A 19,306-nucleotide genomic window follows, 5' to 3' on the forward strand; every position below is an offset into this window, starting at 1 on the left:
TTGTATTTTTTCCGAGAAGTCCCTTTGAGATCAAAATGTCTGTATGGTAACAGACATGCAACAAACATCATGTAAAATGCAGCTCATATTTTATGATACACAAATACCCACAACAAAAACACTCTTAGCCTCTTAAGAAAAGCAACCACACTTCCTTCATTACATTTATTCCTTCCTTTAAACTCAGCATTAGATCAAAGCTGTGTTTCCTGTAAAGGTATTGCCTGCCTGAGGTGTGTGGTAAGACAATGCAGATTTCTACAGATCTATGAAAAACCCAGCAGGTCATGTTTTAGCTACCACAGGACCCAAAGGATCCACTTCCAACATACTAGTGCCAAACACTTCAGGATAGCCCCAGTGGTCATATGTCAGTACTCTGAGGTGTCAGAGCTGAATTGCAGTATTACACGGGTGGTTTTACTGTTGTGGCTGAGTGCTTGAAATCTGTTGATGGCCAGTAACATTTTTTTTTTCACTTCTCTTGGCCCTTTAGCCTGCTGACCTTTCAGCATCGCAGTTACATCAGATTCATATTTGTCAATAACTGCATGCATGTAGCCACCACGCCTCTACAGTACCATATTTGGTTAAATTATAGTACACTGTGTCACTGTGTCTTTTTTAATTTGTCCAAAGCATCACTTGTAACAGCTTTTGATGATGGGCAGTAGTGACTCTGTTGTCCTGAGTTCATTAAATCACATGAATGGAAAAGAATCCTAAACTGAGATGATCAACCACATGTTCCTTTGAGTGACAGAGGAGCATGTGGTTGTTTGTTTTGACTGGTTTGCAGTGTGATGAATAGGGAACAGGAGTAAGTATCGGAAAATAAACTTTATGTGCCCTGTTGGTGTTGAGCTCCCTGATGCAACAATTGTTTTTGTGGTCTCTTAAGCAAACCCGATCATCCTCTGTTTGTTGGTTTCACTGCCCACAGGCAAGCAGTAAACAGCTTTGTTTGAAAGTGTGATTTAATTAAGAAGTATATCAGCATTTGTAAATAAACATGTCACAGAAATTACTCTCTGCAACAAGTCTCCTGTTATTCACTCACAGAGCTACATTTCGCAACTTCCTGTGAGGTGTTGTGTTTTCCCATCATGCTTTAGTGGCGCTGGGAGTTTCAACATAAACTGTTGCTGCCTGAAGCGCCGTGGTCAGGCAGTAAGAAGTGCCCTGATACTCCCACAGAGAAAAAAAAAACAAGAAGATAGATTATACCCAGTTGGAAACGTATTAAAATAACTTAAACAGGCATCATTTACAATATGTCAGTGACTAGTTTGCAAACAGAGTGTTTGTATATCATTTAAAGTATGCACAAAGTGCTGAAATGTAGCTCTGCTGGTTTTATCTCATGTCCTCGGTGTTCAGACCCAGCTGCCTCCCTCGTTTTATTTTTAGACATGTCTGAAGCATATACTATTTATTTTTATTCCTGGCTTGAAGTAGCTTGCCCAGTGGCTGACCACTTTGTTTGCAATGCTGAGAGCTGTACAGCTGCTCCATATGTTTGTGGTGCAGCCTGGGGTTTAGTTGCAAGGCTGTGTGAGCAGAAGCAGGCAGGAGTTTTCCTTTTTTCCCTGGATGTTCTGTACTTAACCACAGTTCATTAACCCTCTCCAGGCAGACGTTGCAGATTTGCAAGAGTTAAGACCTAACAACCTGATTACCCCACATACATGTTTTATGAGGTTTTTTTACTCAGAAGTACCATTGCAGGACTTGGTTGTGCATTAGCAACACAAAACTTAATTTGGGCCTGAGAGGGTTAACATGTATGGGTGGAGTGAGTTTTAATCAAGAAGTGCGATGGTTGGACACTCGGCATTTTCCTTTCAAATTTACATTTATGTGGTTTGTTTGATAATATAATTTAATCAAGTGGAACCAGTTATTATGACCTCAGTTGTTTGGGTTTGTCATTTATTGGTCAGACTGTTGTCATTTCATAATGACCTTAAAAGGCAAATTATATGACAAACTAAGAGCTTTCAACACAGTCTTGAATACAGACTGTATGTAGAGGATGGATGTAACCTTTAGCCTTTGACATGTAGGTTTTTGTTTTGTTTTTTTAAAATCCAATGGGGCCAGTGGGAGTGTGTGGATCTGACTTAGAAATATGAACCCGGTGGGCTCATATGGTAGTGACCTGTCAATTACAGGTTAGGCCTATACCTGAAAGAGTACACGATTTTTTTGTTGTTGTATTTTTTACAGTAAATGGGACCAAATTCACAAAACTATAATTGAGTTGCATTAAATAATAAATGTTATTTAAGTACCAACATTAATGAGCAACATAGACATTTTCTGCAGTCTGATTTGTTTTTGTTGTTGTTTCTTAAATCAGTCGCTGTCTACGGGTCATGTGAAGGAATTTTTGCTTAAAGCTCTACATTCATCTTTTTCTGTCATTGGCTGTATATTTAAAAATAGCAATGTGCCATTGGTTTGTTGACTCGTGTTGATTGGCCATCTTAGCTTTTTGAAACCAGATATCACAAATAAGGGGTGAAACTGAGTGACAAACCAATGAACTCTACACATGGTCACTACACACCTATAAGGTAGTTACTTCTTTCTCATAAGGCCAGCCCACTGTAAAGTAAACCTTCTGTTAACCTCTATTCTGTACCTAATAGAGAACATAATACAATATATAAGCAGAATCATCAAGATCAAGACGTTGTTTACTGATGCTATAGGCCCATTTTCCCACAGACTTCTATAAGGAGTTTTAATAGCAGTCATCCCTTTCTGACCATTAGAAAGAATTGAAACTTGATGGTAAGTTAAGTATTTTTTGTTTTGGTGCTGTAGTTCTTCATGGTCTGTATTTTCCTCTGTGAGCACATGTGGAATCGTCTGCTGAGCTCATCAGGTTCGGAAACAACGGCTCGATTTGTCCATTTGTGACGTCCGTTGAGTTGACTCATGTCTATGGCTTCATAGTAAGCTGAACTTTCTTCCAGCCACTCCCTTTTAGGCAACATCTGAGGCTTATAAGGTTCTGCAAAGAGGAAATAAACTTTTTTTGGTACACTTAGTCATCACCCTCACCGTACAATGAGCGAACTGTGTGTGAATCCACCTAATGATCCCTTCTCATTTTAAACACAGTCAAACAGAAATCAGAGTTATTTCTGTGCTCTCTTTGTGGAGCCTGTCAGCACTTGTGGTCATTAGAATAACCACCCAACTTTGGCTGCTGAAGACGGGCATGCGGGGCGTGGGAATCCAGCTTGCTGGAGACAATCAGACTAGGTTGGCATTCGGCTCTTGAGGACTTGGTGCCCCGAGAGGCTGTCAGGAGACTCAAGGGATCAAGTTGACAGAAGCCAGAACTATAAATTTGACCTCTCTAGGTACTTAAGTAACATATTATTATGATTAAAATGGAATTAAAAAAACAAACTCTGCAACTTAGAGCTAGAAGGAGGCTATATAATCTTCCTTTACGCAGTATGTCTTAATGAACCTTCATTAAACTAGGGGGTGAATCATTGTTTTGGTTTGGGGTTTTTTGCAGCTACGATTGTGGCTTCTAATGATTGTGAAACTATGATTATGGGAATAAAATTATTATTATTTTGCATTAATTTTCTCTCCAAATCTCTCATTTGGTCTTACACAATAAATTGCGCTCATCAATTAAGGAAAGATGATGAAAATACTGTGTGTGAACTGTCATCTCTTTTTCAACCCAAATTATTCTATTTATTTTTCATTTGAAATGTATTTAAAGTTTGAGGGTTTATAACAAAACAAACAAAACAAAGTTAAATCCATAATGCTTGTTAAGGTGATGAATAGCTACATTAAATATCTGAGATTGCCATAATTGACCAAAATAGTAATTTATGATTTTTCCACTGTGAAGTATTCCCACTTAAACTTGTGTATTTTTTTCTTCTGACGCATCTCCAAATCACTATAGAGCATCCCAGTTTTGCACTGAACTAGCTCACTGTCTCTCAGGAGGGCTGACAGCCCATTGACATCATGCTGAATTAGAACAGTTTGATAGAACCAGAGTCCATGTAGGTCGGTATAAATAGCCTTAGAGGAGGAAAGAGAAAGGAGGTATGAGTGTGTCTTTTGGCCTAGTTATGTGCATCTTTTTGACTGGAGGCTGATGCAGCATACACTCGCATGGAAAGATGACCCAGTCTGTTACAGCTGCTCGCATCATGTTGGATTACTTTAACTGAAAGCTGGTACCCCGTTTAACTGTTTATTTTAACTTCAGCTTTTGCTTTTTTTGTGTGTCTTGAGTTAAGCTGTTGTGTGCTTAAGTACTGCACTCTATGGCCATACAGTAAAAGGAAGGCAGTAATGTGGTCATGATGAAATAATTCACACCTCTTAGTGTTGTGAAGGTTTTTGAAGGGCGGGTGTTTGAAAGGCGGGTTCCTTTAAGCAGTTTGTGTCTGAAATTATTTGACTTTCAAAGTTTTAAAACTGAACAAGAAGATGAAAGAAGGTCTCTTACCTCATCCTGAAATGAGTGAATTTTTTGTTTTTCCATATGAAATTAATAATTCCCGAGCTTCCCAAGCTAGGCGAACACCTCAAGCATAATACTCTCATTTGTCCTAAAACATATCACAAATCCCGGGAGTATAAACCGTTTTAGACATAGGATTGATAACCTTTAATATAAATTAATCAAAGAAATAGACTACAAGTTGGAATTGAATGAAAGTGGATAGTGGATGTTCATATTAAGCATGACCAGAGTTTCCAGTAATGAAGATGAATGCCAGTAATGACCATGAGCCTAAAGCTTAGCCCTCAGACTCAGTTTTAAACAATTTTTCCTTCTCTTGTCTCTGTATGATGTCATGGAGGGGATACCCCTAAATATGAGCACAAAGGTCTGACTGTGAGCACAGAAGCCCCACCCACCTGCTGTGCAACATTTTAAGATATGTAACCAATCAGAAGAAAATGTATTTAACGTGAGGGAGGAGCTAAAATGACTCATTTCAAATAGAACTGTGAATCATGCAAAACTACTTGAGTAGAGTCAGAAAAACGAAATTTGCAGACTGAAATTAAATGAAAGAGACACTTCAACCAGTGCCGATACTGATTTCATCCCTTCATCACACCATCTTTTAATATTTAGCCAGTGCAAATATGAGTGTGATACAGCAAACAAACATCTGACCTGTTATATGTAGTTTTCCCAGCTGGCCTGTAATTAAAGGCACCAGTAAAACAAATTGGTCTACACAATAGATGCTGACTGCAAGGCAACCTTTGTGACTTGACGGGAAAGTCTAATGCAGTATGCAATTGTTCACATTTTTCTGACACTTATTGAACTGAATTGTGTTGCATTGTGTACAGCACTATGTGCCCACCCATAAAAATATTTCCAGCGATTCATGCTCCCTAATCTGCCTGTTGCAGGTCTGTTTTGCTCTTGTCTTTGATCTGAATTAAGTTGGTGGTTGAACTATTGAACAACCTCACTGACAGAGTGGATAAAAAGCACTTCACCCCAGAGCCTGCTGTTTGATGGAGCAACTGTGTACCAATGCTAATGGAAGTTTTTAAGTGCTGTATTTGTGCTGCTCGAGGTCAAACAGACTAATGCCATGTTACTCTTCTGCCACCTCTAATTTCATGGAAGAGAAAATGTCTAAGAGGGAGTTTATGTGTGCATACATAGTGTAGATGGATTTGTGTCTTAAAGCTTTTGGTAGAAATGCAAAGAGTCCCAAGGACAGTGAGCATTGACTTGGAGGAAATGGCACTTATGCAGGCAGTGAGTGCAGCACAGAGTCAATATAGTCTCCTGCATCATCATTTTTAGGAGCCTTTCAAAAAATTCTTTATAATTAAGTCGTTTTGTTTTGGGCTTTTTTATCATTATTTAACAATGTTTAGTTATTTGGCAAGACCTACTCGGGACAATTCTTTTGAGTTGGAAGTTCCTGGAATGCATTATGGTGGCATGGCTCGCATTCATGTGCAGGAGGTGCTCGGCAAATAGACACAGTTCACTGCAGGGCAAAACGCATCTCTACTGAGGCAGCGACCAGCCTGCTGTTCAGATATTTCAATCCTCTGTTGCCCGGTTCCATACCTCCAAGACATCTTAAGAGCAGATTCAAGCAGATGGTCGCTGTGTGAGTCATTCTGTACACTTCCTAGCTCATAACTTCTATCAAGCGGCCATAGCATCACGGGGATCTACACGCTAAAAAAGCAGGCTTTAAGTAAGTCATGAATGCTCACAGCACTTCAGTTAGTTGTAGTTCATATTTTCACCTGCAGCTTTGCTGATCAAGTCAGCTTTAAATCCAGATGTTTGCTCGTATAATGACAGCTGTCAAAAACGGCTTATTGGTGAACCAGCGGCATCCATGACCCAGCATGTATAACAAACAGATGCCAGTTTCAGTTTCTGTAATATAACTACAGCTTTACTGTGGAGGAAGCCTGGGAGGAACTGCTGTGTGTCTGTTTTTGGTGAGCTTCACCACATCACCACACCTCGCAAATGCTGCAGTCAGTTTAGTGTTTTATTAGTTTTGAGATTAATAAATGTCTAAATGTTGTACAAGGTTTCCTGCAGAAAGCACTCACACTGAATTTTTCTTTTCCCCCTCAAGTGTGCACTTTAAAGTTGTTTAAATAATGCAACAAACACAATTAAACGCTGAATCATAAAATAGTCAAGTGACATAAGTGGAAGTTTTGCCCACTCATCACTTCCCAAATGAGACTCTGTGTCATGGCAAGGCATCAAAGACACATGAACTTTAACCTGGACAATTTCGGAATGATACAGGAATATAAAAACCTGGATAATAAAGCAGGATAATAACAAAGCGAGCGTGCAAGTGTTGCTGACAGCATGAACACAAGCTGAATAAAAGTGACTGAATAACTCAAAGTTTGCTCAGCAAACACTGCTGATACGCAGCGAACATGCTGACATACAGACCAAATGCTGTTCTTTCTTTTAATGTACATATTCAGAGAGCATCTTCTCTTCTTTGTGCAAAGGAGAGGAAATTGTTAAAACTAAAAAGTGAAAACAATGGACTAAGTGACGCAGTTTGAGCGTGAACATGAGTAGAGACCTGCAGAGATGTTGCGTAAAGCTTTAATATCCCTGAGGGGCCGTTTGCTTTATATGCTCTAGTCCAACAGATTACAGAAATACAGTACAAGCTCCTGCTGTCAGAGCGAAAGAGCCACGATTGGTTTAAAGAAGCAGCATATGGAAGAAATTACTCAGTGTGTCTATTATTGGTGCCTTCAGGGAGCTCAAACCTTTGCCCTGATGGAAGCATCTAGAGAACAACATGTAAAGGATGCTGGGGGCCAAAACAATGATCTGTGCCTTTGATAAGATCCTCATTTCATCTCATACAGAGGCTGAAGTTTGCTAACGGTAGCGCAGGAATCTAGCTTGACAGTTTGCTCCCATTTTAAGACTGAGATGAATGTGCTTCTGTTATCTGCGGTGCAGAACGTCAGTGTTGTTGATGACAAAACAGATTTGGCCAAGCTTGTTTGTATCCCCTGGTGAAGCTTTTAATGAATGCAGACACGTGTATGTGAGTCCTGAGCTGAACTTTGTTGATAGCGTGCATGTGTGTGATCGTGCTTTCTTCTGAAACCAACTCTGTATTTAGTGTTTTCCTGTTACTCAGTCATGGTGACTGACATTGGGGAAATGCATTAGTGCAGCGGTATGAGCTGTTACAGTTACCCCGCCTAGAGGCTGCAGCCGTGTAGTGTCTACCACAAGTTAGAGGAAGGAAATGCTTACACACACGCACACTGTAACACACACACTTGCAGCACACACTCTGAGAGAGAGAGATCCTTTTAAGGGAAAGACCCTGCTCTCGCCTGAGTGCTGAGTGGAGCAGAGGCAAGTCTTTCAAATGTACCGGGGCCTAGGAGTCTCACTAGATTGTCTGCTTCTAAATAAAGTCCATGAGATCTGTTCAGAGTTCAAATGATTCGTGATGTCCTGTGTTTGTTCACTGCTTTATTGACTGGTTTTTAGGGGCTGGTAGTGTCCCCCTGTGATATTAATCTTCAACTGTGTGACTGTTTTTATTTCTGTTTCCCAACAATGTGTCACAAAGTTCCCAAAGTAACTCTGTCAAGGAACTGGAGCTCTGTTCACATTTGTGTTGAACATTTATAGATGTGATGTGTGTGAGTAGGACTAAGTCTGCTGCTATCTAACTTCTCCTTTTTTAATTTTCTCTCTGTGTGTTTTTATTCCCCCCCCCCCCCCCCTTTCCATCCCAAGGCCGAGGCCAGGCTGGCAGCAAAGAGGGCAGCCAGGGCAGAGGCCCGAGAGATCCGCATGAAGGAGCTGGAGCGACAACAGAAAGAGGTATACAAGTCAAAATACCCCATGACATGTGACACACGATATGGCATAATACAAAACTTCATGTTAGGACAGATATGCAATATTTTACATCCGTAAGAGTTTAATATTTCATGCTGAATCTAAACAGCGGAGCACTGATGGAGTTAAACAAGTATTTCTGCTGTCTGCCAAATGGCTAACACTGTTCTGAAAAACAAAAGGATTTAAGCAGACTTGTTGTTACTAGACACTTGGTTTTGTTTGGACCGAAAGCATTTCCGATCAGCTCTGCTTTCTGCTCTTAAGCTGACTCTTTGATCCTGTGGGTCAAAGGTCAGAGGAACTGTGACTGCAGCACTTAGGAGCACTGCTGTCGAGATCCAAGCAATCCTTGCCGTTCATAGAAAGAACATTCCTGTGGATTTCATTTGGATTGATGTAAAAATGTAGTTTAGACACTGACTTTTTTGATTGACTTTTTTAAAATTCCTTCATTAAAAAAACCTCCAACAACTATAGATGATGTTGTTCAACACACTGAATTTATGAGTTGATTCGAACCATAGAACCATATAATTAAGATGGACGTAACAAGCAGGAAGTCACTCATTAATTTTTGGGCTCCCATTCTGTAGCCTCTAGCTGAGCATGTTAGCAATCTTGGCCTTTTGAAACCAGATAAGGGTGGGCTCTAAGGAGTCAACCCCTGCTGGACATGTTAAAGAATCCAGCTTTAAGGCTTTCGGAAAGGGAAATTACATCTATTATTTATGTACTAAAACAGTGCCCCCACCTATACACAAACATCTCGTAACAAACTAATTCCTTAGTTACGAGGTTTCTAGGTTGGCTAAATATCCAACAGCTGATACTGAGGTTAAATAACCATAGCAAACGAGGAAGTCCTCCAAAGTTCTCACTAATTACTCTTTCAACAAAACCTTTTAAAGTTAATCTCATCCCACGCTGATACAGATATTGACACATGGAAAGTTTTTGAGTAACATAAAATTAGAGCTTTTTCTTCAGACACCACGGAGCACATTTCCTGTTAATTAACCGTCACATGTAAAGGGCTTCTTCCAAAACAATCACAACAGTAATTTGCATTATCTGTTATAAACTGTACACCTTTGAAAGGTCAGAAAGTCTAACCTGCAAAGTTGGTTGTTATTGCATTTCTATTTTTGTGGCTTTGTCTCTTTGGGTAGCTAAATACAGTACATAGTGTAACACTGACATAACTTATTCCAGATATTAGTAGCCCCGTAATGTGATGCACTACCTTCCTGGGAAGTAAGCAGTGAATTAAATCTTTGGTTTTTTATTTATTTATTTAACATGTCCATTTTTACCAATGTGTTGTGGAAAACTTGTACATGTCTCGCAAAAAGAGCAAAGAACCCCATAAATCTCTGTACTGGACCCTCGGCAGCTCCAGTGTCGGTGCTGGCGTCCGTGCTGTGTTCTGAGTTGTGTTGAATCAGGTGCAGCGCTGAAAGGTGTTTGGATGTGAGCTCAGTGCTGTTACATGAGTTTTTCTTTCTTTGGTTGAGCACCTCTGATCTGAACCACGGGGAGTCTCGCTTTTCCGAGCTCACTATTATTAGTCAGTAGTAATCCTGAACACATAAACAGACTACAGACTGCCTAGCACCTGTGGAAACTCAACTCAAAAGTTGCTCAGTTTCTGTGTGAAGGGATTTTTTTATTTGTTTGTTTTTAAAAAAGCAGAAGAATAAATGACAGTGAAATAATTGTCTGCTGTGGCAGACGTCAGTCACAGTTTCTGTACTGTTGAAGCATATTTCTGGAAATTCAGTCGATAAACTTTATTTCCTGTGCTGCTTGCGCACACGGACATGGAATCTCTGGGGGTGTTCTGGCTTTCTCACACTGTGACGTTAGCAGACACCCCTTTTGGATTCTGTGGGTTTCAGGCTGGAGCCACAGATGCTGCATCAGATTGAGATGTGGGGAGGTTGAAAGCTTCTTAGCTACTTTGCTACATCCCTCGAGCAGTTTTTGTGGGTGCATCGTACTGCAGAGGGAGGCTGCTGCCATCAACTCCTGCAGTCACTGAGTGCTGTGTTTGCTCCAAAACAATAAGTGCCTTCATAATTTCAAGTGACTGTCAACATTAAACTTTGTGTGACCAGAGTTCACTGTGATTTTAGTAGACAACATGCATGTGCTTTCGCAGCTTCAGCAACCACCACATTAAAAGAAAAATTCCATAAACCTTTTAGGCAAACAGACACAGAGCAAAATGAGTGCCAGTTTAGCTCACTGGTTGCGCAGGCACCCATACATGCCTTATGGCCTGGGTTACTGTGAAGCCCCCCCTTGTGCAACCCAAACACCTTTGACCCCTCAGGGTATAAACACAGAACCTCATAACCACAACGTTAGCAGCAGATCCTTCAGTTTCATCCATGTCACAGATACTTGGATACCGATCAGCACCGTGGGCTTTTTGGTCACGGAACCACTCCTGGGCTTTGTTTTCAGTGTGGCTGAGGGTGTTATTACACTGCAGGAGACACTCAATGGCACAGACTGGTGGCCTCAGTAATGGTTAGGTGGGACAGCGTCCATATTAATACCAGGTCACTGCATTATACTGAGACAGTCCGGTGTATGTTATTCACAGAAATTAGTATTTTACATCAAACTGAACCTTTTATGGCTCGTCAATATGGAATGCCTATTTTTAAAAGATAGATTTTTAAGATTATTAGTAATTATAATATTAATTTATTGTTATTTCACCAATCAAAACACAGGTATCAAGCCTGAACAATAATCTTCTGCATGTACGCACACACATATATACACACACACACACACACACACACACACACACACACACACACCGGTCACATATGCCAGATTAGTGGTCACTGGCAAGCTGAGTGTGTGCGTGTGTTTGTGTGTCCTTTAAACCTTTTAGCCGAGTTCTAAAGTAGCTTAGCAGGTTGTGCTCTGTGGTCCAGCCTGCAGTGGAGCAGTCGTTGTTGTTATTGTTGTTGTTGCCGTATCGTGGACGCCAGCGATGGGTTGCTGTGCTCTCGGCCACCTTCTGGATTTTTGGATGTTTCCTCATACGCTGAAGACAGAAATTAGAAGTGGATTATTAGCAGAAGCTTTGCAGCATTAAACGCGAGGGGAAATTCAAACCTTTGTTGCTCCGAGTGCTCTGAGCTCAAATCTCAGCGTTCTGTCATACCATCAGCCTGCCTTCATGACTGGTCATGGTGTTACCTGTTGACCGCTGAGGGATGCGACCTTTCCTGGTTTCCTGAGGGCAGCAGGACGGCCGGGCGGCGGCTTACCGGAGGGGGGCTGAGGGCTGCCCTCACCAGGCGCCCAAAAACCCCTCCAATTAAGAAGGTGCGCTCGGTGAGTCAAAGGGGACCGGTGCTGGCATGTAGGCTGTTTGTGTAACTCGGTTGATGAATGGGATTATGACGGTGCCTGGCTCACTTGCTAATAGGCTGTCCAGACACGTAATAAGAGATAAGTAAGCAAACAAGATCCCTCCAGTCACTTCCTAATCTGATTATACTGGACACTGGTCATTTTTGTGCAATATTACGCTCTTTGGAGTTCAACTCAAAATCAAATTCTCTTTAACTAGATTGTAGTATTGTGATTGCTTTGATCTTGAAGCAAGATCAAAGTTCACAAGGTCAGAAGCGTCTGAGGTTCTAACAGAGGAAGTTTCTGGAAGATGTGTGCAGAACATTAGAGCTGTGACTCTGCAACGATATGAAATATAGCGATATTTATAAATAAATTTGACCTTCATAACTCACTTTCACCTTCTTGAAGTTTAGTATGACTTTCCTGAGTCGACAGCATATCTGTTAGGTTATTGGTGTGGGGACGTGGCTTTCCATTTCAGGTTAATTATGAATTAGGTGAGGGCAAGAGGCCGTTCTCCATTGATCACCTAAAAGTGCTGCTGCTACTACAGCGATGCAGCGGGCAGAGCGGTCATCTGCAAATCGCTTTGTGATGACCAGAACTGCAAAAGTGGCCAATCCATTTATTGGGCAAATATACAAGGGAGACAGTGGTAGTAAATCTGGATTAAAGCACTGGGGTAGAAAGTACGTCATTGAGGGTGGGGTGTGTTTTTAGTGTGTCTTGCTGTCAGCAGAGTTTTTGAAACAAACTCAAAAAGGCAGTGTGTAGGGTTGTTTTAAATTTAACAGGTAATGTGTTGGTCTCACTGGTGAAGGAATAACGTATGTGGGAGATTTTAGGAAATCTGATTGCAGTCTTTCCGTTTTGTCCCGTCACGTTAACATCAGCAAAACACTCAAAGAATGAAGGAAATTGGAGGCTGCAGAGATCTTTATTTTACTTTAAAAGTTTGCCAGCACAGAACATCTCGAATAACAACCACTACCAAAATAAATAAAGCCAAGGTTAATTGTATTTATCGGAATAGTCAAACAACCTTAATTTTCCGTAATTTCCTCAAACATTCCAAATTTCAGATGGCAACACCCCCAAGTGACGCAGCACATCGACCACAGGAAACACTAAGAGGGTCTCAGCCTGGCTGGTTTGATTTGATCTCTTTAGTCTGCTTTTGATAAAATAATAACAATAATAAAAAATGTAACACTTATAGCAAAGGGTTAGGAGCACAGGTTCCTGGACCCCAGAGGGTTTTAGGGGTTTTTGTTTGTTTGTTTGTTTGTTTTTGGACATTTTGTACAAGCTGCTGATATATTTTCATTTTTCGTCACCCAAAATTACATTGACTGGGTCTCCACTGTACTGTGTGGTCTCAAGAGCTCTGCTGATGATGTCCAAGCAAATGTGCAAACAAACAATTTTGCACTAAGAAAGAATTAACAACCAAATATCTTTTAAAATCTGGAAGGTAATTTCAGGGGGATTGTTTTGTTTTTGTTTTTGTTTTTTACATCAGCAGACTTTTTTTCAATAGACAAGCATCATCTTCATCATCATCTAAGGCAACCTTCAGCTTCCTGAGGGGAAAAACATCAAGTAGCTTGGAAAAGCAGTGAGCTTCAGCTGCAGCATTTTGGTGACAATGTAAAACACACATACTCCTTGTTTTATCTGTGCATATTAAACAAGCAGAGTGTAACTGAAATGGTGACCTTTCACCTGGTTCACTGTTTCCCTTTTGTTTCTTCTCTTTATTCTGAGATGAGTCAAGATGCAGCTCAGGGCTGCATCTTTAATTTTACTGCATATGCATTATGTCTACACAAGCATAACGTTTATTGTCCTAGGTGTCAAATCTACTTAACCTAACAGGACAGCTTGAGATGTTTTGTAGAGTTACCCAGAAGCTTATTTTTTATGTTTTGTTTTTTTTATTTTTATTTGGAGAACCACCCTGTGGTTGTGGTTCTGGAAGCCCTCTGTACCAGGATCTCTCAAGGTCACGTGGTTTTCTCTGCTATGTAGTCGTGGTTACACAGACTATGTGAAAGTGACATTGTGGCACTGGCACAGCTTTCCGTCACTGATACCAACGTTACAGGAGCATGGGAAAATGCTGTGAAAGTGCGTCTCACAGGTAGTTAAATCTCGGGTGAACTTGTGTTCTTGGGTCAGTTCCTGCTGTGCAGCGGGGTTCTTCACATACCTGAGCCTCGTGCTCTTTTTCCTGCATGCTGTTTTGCTTTTCACTTTCCAGTGTTTCAGTTTTTTTCCATCACTTATCTTTTTTTATGTTGATTTAATTAAATCTTTCCTGTTTGTTTTTTTTCGCTCTTTCTCCTCTGTCGCTGTTCGGTGTTGCTGCTTAGATCTTTCAGGTGCAGAAGGTAGGTTTACTCTTCCTCATTTCTACTTCGCACATTTTTGGATTTAATGTGATCGTCCGCGATGTGTGCTTCAGATCGCACCCTAGAAAAAGATGGAACAAGTTACCTGTTTTATCTTGCCCTCGTTTCTTGCCTCTCCCTAGAAATACTATGGCTTGAACACCAAATTAGATGACCGCGTGGACAACAAATGGGGAGATATTGAACAATGGATGGTAGAGTTACTGTGCTGTGATAACAACACTAACAGATCTGCATGTATTTTGACTTTTCCGTGTGCCCAGTCTGTGTTTGAATTCTCAGTCATTCCTGTTGAGCCTTTAAAAGAAAAAAAAAAGATTATAAGGAATCAAAGCTTGAACATTAATGATAATCCACTTATTAGAAAAGCAGGGTGACCATCTGGCTTTGAATCAGCATGACCATCTGCCCCGCTGGTGTGAGACTGCATGGGATTTACTGCGTTGAATTCACTTACTCAGTATGACTGTGCAGATTATTTAAAGGGTTTGGCACAGCAATCATACTCTGTGTGTAGGAGTAACTGTTGACTAATTGTGATGTGTAATTTTAGGTGGTGATGAGAATTTATGCAACGGTTTATTGCCAGCAGTATCATAATGTTTCAGTTTGAACAGTGTTGGCATGTGGTGAAAATTGCATGAGTGTCAGCTGGATTACTGTTTGACAGCTGTGGATTTAAAGTGTGCATGGATGAGCCTCTGTGAGCTTCCTTTTACCCAGGTTGTGTGACTGTGTCAGTGGCCATGTTTACATGTGTCAAATTAGAGCTTCACTGTTTACATTGACCCTAACTGAGCTGATCTGATCCTAATGTGCGTTTGCATCATGTGTCAAGCATTTAAACAGAATAAATCATTTTGGAATTGTCCAACTTTCTGGGAATAGTAGAAATAGTAGTTGTGATTGCTGTAAACAAACACCGCTCTCTGGATTTCTCCTTTTTTCATCGTCAGCTTGCTGCATCGTATGGGTTTCAGTTTCTCCCTTCTCTCACATTTGTCACTTTTTGAATGCACCTACATTATGTTCACTAAATGGTAACAGACATGCGCAGTAAGGATAATTTCACTTTGAACATCGGAAGTAGGGGAGTTTCTGGCAAAGAATTTCTTAGTCGACTAAACAAGAAAAAGAAATTAGTCTAAAACTAAAAGACTCGAGATATCAAATTAAATTTGAGGATTGTTTAATGGTCAATGTCAAAAACTGTCTAAACAACGGCCATTGAAACTGTTAATTAATCTGTTCAATACTGAATCTTACTTTAAACTCTGCTTAATCGGGTGGCACCTTGCATTATGTGCATTATGAACATTGCATGTTATGCTCCACACAATGAAGAAGTTAAAAACAAAACAAAAAAACCACTTAAAATAAATATTTTATGATATTAAATATGATGTCAAAATGTTTTACTAAAAAGTTGTTCATATATTACTAAAATATGACAAATTAATGTTTGAAAAAACTACTAAAGAATACATTGTGATTGAAAAGAATAATAATAATATTAACACAAAGATCAGGTCCTATATTAACAGACTTACATTTTTCTACAACTATGTCGAATAATACATGCACACCTCTCTGATTAAGGATTGGTGTAACCTACCTGTATCTAGGTAGGTTAAGCTACGAAGGTGTGTGATTGGGTCAAAATCTTCCAGTTGGTGTGTTTAGGTGAAGCATTTCTATTCCAGTCAGGTTTTTTAACTGATTACTTGTGTCCATGTAAACATGGCTGTTGTCTTGGTATAAAATATTCATCGTTTGCATTGTACCAATAGATTCAGGTAATAAAGATGATGGAGTTTGGATAGTGTTTAATCACATCTGAACCCAAATATTGCGATTTGTTTACTAGAATAAAGAGTTTTTTTAAATTACTTTTTTATTTATTCGGCATAATGTCTAAATTCCAGAGAAAAAACAAAAGGGAGGCACTATTTTGTGGTGCTGTTCAGCCCTGAGGAAGAACCACTTTGTAGACTCCAAATTGAGCCAATAAAAACATAAAGAAATCTGCTCAAATAATCAGCAATGGACTAACAGATATGTTCTAATCCACATCTTAACGCAGTTAAAAGGTGAAAACAGCAGTGCAGTTAAATCTAATTGATCACCTGGCAAATACAAATTGCATGACAGATTCCCTTTGCTTTAAATTAACTATCAGTTCTTCAGCAGACCAAATGTATTTAATAGCATTTTTACGCAAAATTAGTGTTTAAATTCATAACATGTGCCACTTTTCAGAGATTAATAGCGTTTTCAAGGCACCCAAGCGTTTACATACCAATTTCATCAATTTATCACTGTGAGGCAGCTGTTGTACCACAGCTGCCCTGGGGCAGACTGAGAAGCGAGCTGCAATCGCGCCAACCTGCCACACACAGTAGGCAAGTAGAGGTAAAGTGTCTGCCAAGGACACACTCAGAGAGCCCAGGGATCCGAACAATAAAGGATCTCTTTGTGGTGTTTAAATGTTTATCTGTCCTGGACTCTTCAAAAGACATTTAAACGCTCAAATGACACTTTCCTCTTTCGTCGTCTATCCTGTTGATGTTTGACATCTCTCTCCTACCTTTCTACCCCCTCCATCCCTTCTCTCCTCCATCATCACCCCTCCCCTCCCTTATTCAGGAAGACAGTGAGAGGTACTCACGTCCTTCACGGATTCACATGGTTTGTAGTCCTCTCTCTCTGTTTCCACCTCTTCATGCTTTAACTCCGTAATCTGTTGTCTTTTACCATGAAAATGTCAGTGCCGGACGAACACAGCACAGAGTAACTAAATTAGAAGTTATATGTGGCTTTGTGTTGGTCGATCCAGCAGCATGTTTTCATGACACTTGAATCAGGCTCATACTTTAGGCAGCTCTCTGTTTTTATTCATCTGAGTAGAGCGCTGAAGGAAGCAGTGGTGAAGGTTAGATGAGGTTTGTTTCTGTCTTTAGGGTCACACCGAAAGCTGACTTGGAACCATGTGTGTTTGCAGCTCGAGGCCTCCTGTCAGAATCTCATGTTTGGAGTCTTTGCAGATGTAAGCCATTGCATTTTCCGAACCCTAACCATCCATTTCACTCTCTCGCCCTCTCACGCAGCTCTCAGACGACGATGAGCGGATGTCAGTGGGAAGCCGAGGCAGCGCCAGGGTCAGTATCACAAACAGCTCATGTAATTTTAAAAAACAAAAAAATCCAAAGCCTCCTTTATTCTTCTCCTATCAGTTATTCTCTTTGCATTTTCATTCACAAAAACCGACCCTCTCCTGTGGAGACAGAGTGTCAGTGCTGGATAACTTGGCAAGCTGGTGTTAGTGTGACATGATGATGTTGTGTATTTTTGCACAGTCGGATCTTGATGCAGTTGGAGCTTATGGTGGAGGGGTAAGCGCTGACAGTGTCTGAACACGAGATGGATGAATTTGACCTGCTTTTCCCGGAGATTTGTTGTGAATTGTTTGCTTTGACTAACAGTTGGTTTGCAAGTTCCTGCAGTAACTCAAATAATAGTAATACAAAGCATGTTTGTGTGCCAGACATTTAAGTTATAACACACAGGTCTTATTGTCTGTTCTCATTATCCATCTGCCTATTTCTTTACTTTATGATCAGATGTTTGAGTAAACCTGTGCACGATGTCGCACATGATGCATAAACCCTTTTAAAAAGATGTAACATCGAGGGCGTTGTAGGCCTCCTCTACGCCAAGCAGCTGGAGCTGAAGCTTGTTAAGCCTCTAAGCCTTGTAAAACTGCCAAAATATTTAAACTCCACGGCAATTCCCTGGAAGGCTTTTTAGCATTATCAATCACTAACCTCCCAAAGCAATTTCCAGAGTTGCTCATTGAGTTCTTGTTTGTGCTGTTGTAGAGGAACTTTGATTACCTTGGAATCTGTTGAGGAGCCATCCTTCTCCAACCAAAACAAACTCTGCACTATTTTAGGCTGTAGTGCAGCTTGTTCCTGTGCTTTGTAATTGTGGAAAAATTCTTCTTACTAATCATTCTGCCGGACATGCAAGATCCCGGATATTTGGCTCAGTCATTTTATTGGCTGAATCAGTTTTTTATTGTGCCACTAATCGCTGTGTGTTCAGTGTGGAGAGTCATTTGTGCATGAACATTCGGTAGGCAGCTCGGTTTGCTTCTGCACTCTCAAACCTGTCGTCCAAACGGCTCTGTGTTATACTTCTCTGCTCTGCTTCTCTTCATTCTCAAGGGCTCCTCCTCACATAAGAAGTCAAAGAAAAAGAAGAAACATAAGCACAAAGACAGAGATGTATGTAAAAGCTCAAACTGCTGCACACATGGCACAAACAGAGTTGGTATCTGTGTGTTTCATTCTGGTTCTTGATTCGCAGAGAAACGGCTGTGATGACGAATACAGCGTCATATCTGACAGGGTCAGTAGCTGTGTGTCAAACTGATTAAAGCATTCAAGCTGATGTGGGGGGGAAAAAAGGTTTATGCAGCATCTGCTCACAACTTTCCTCTTTCTGTCAGAGCTCAAGACTCAGTGATGAAAGCAGAGTGTCTCGCTCCAGGCTAGACCTCACGGTGCGTGCTGTCCACCTCTGATCCATGCCGCCAAGCAGCCTTACGCTGGAACAATATGAGAGATCTGCTTTTGCTTATGGCTTGATAAGCCAGCTACACCTGCCGCGTGTTAAAACTTGTTTGTTGACAAAAAATGCAGAGGCGGATTGAGCTGATAACAATAGGTTGTAAAACAGGATGTCACATGTTGCCACAAGGCAGGAAAATATTTTAGTCATTTTAATGGTCTTTGCAAACGGCAAAAAGTCTTTGCAAACTGCAGTCAGAAAGAGAAAAACATTTAAATTTGTCTGATCTACGTGTGCGCTTCGGGACAATTTCCAGCGCTGTGGCAGGTTGTAGATTAGAAATTGTCCAAATTTAACCTCATTTACATGTGTTTGAGTGTCAAACTGACCTGACCCTCATGTCACTGCTGTGGGAGGACTGATCATGACCCAGAGGCATTGCAACAGGAGCACAACTGCAAGCATACCAGTGTTTTGTTCAGACCAGCACAGCTTTCACTCACAATCCACCCTTCACTTCAGATTT

At 40.6% G+C, this 19,306-nt stretch overlaps 1 protein-coding gene and 1 long non-coding RNA gene across 16 annotated transcripts in view; one reads left to right on the top strand and one right to left on the bottom strand.

Moving 5' to 3' along the window:
* lrrfip1a (leucine rich repeat (in FLII) interacting protein 1a) overlaps window positions 1–19,306 on the top strand; it is a 48,965-nt gene that overhangs the window by 11,398 nt on the left and 18,261 nt on the right. For 8 of the 15 annotated variants that reach the window (XM_040027472.1, XM_040027458.1, XM_040027462.1 and 5 more), the window contains 9 exons: window positions 8,303–8,389; window positions 14,170–14,187; window positions 14,331–14,402; window positions 16,855–16,896; window positions 17,316–17,366; window positions 17,565–17,600; window positions 18,435–18,494; window positions 18,577–18,618; window positions 18,719–18,772. In XM_040027472.1, the coding sequence (XP_039883406.1) occupies window positions 8,303–8,389; window positions 14,170–14,187; window positions 14,331–14,402; window positions 16,855–16,896; window positions 17,316–17,366; window positions 17,565–17,600; window positions 18,435–18,494; window positions 18,577–18,618; window positions 18,719–18,772 (462 nt within the window). The remainder of the gene's footprint in view (window positions 1–8,302; window positions 8,390–14,169; window positions 14,188–14,330; window positions 14,403–16,854; window positions 16,897–17,315; window positions 17,367–17,564; window positions 17,601–18,434; window positions 18,495–18,576; window positions 18,619–18,718; window positions 18,773–19,306) is intronic. The other 7 variants (XM_040027470.1, XM_040027471.1, XM_040027460.1 and 4 more) reach the window with 6 other exon arrangements.
* On the bottom strand, window positions 247–16,301 carry LOC120730896. The gene is made up of 3 exons (XR_005695237.1): window positions 16,193–16,301; window positions 12,214–12,217; window positions 247–258 (listed from the first exon to the last, which is right to left on the bottom strand). It is a non-coding gene; the product is annotated as an uncharacterized LOC120730896 (long non-coding RNA).

The sequence above is a fragment of the Simochromis diagramma genome, unplaced genomic scaffold (genome assembly GCF_900408965.1).
Source record: "Simochromis diagramma unplaced genomic scaffold, fSimDia1.1 OVJJ01000343.1, whole genome shotgun sequence".
Lineage (NCBI taxonomy): Eukaryota > Metazoa > Chordata > Actinopteri > Cichliformes > Cichlidae > Simochromis > Simochromis diagramma.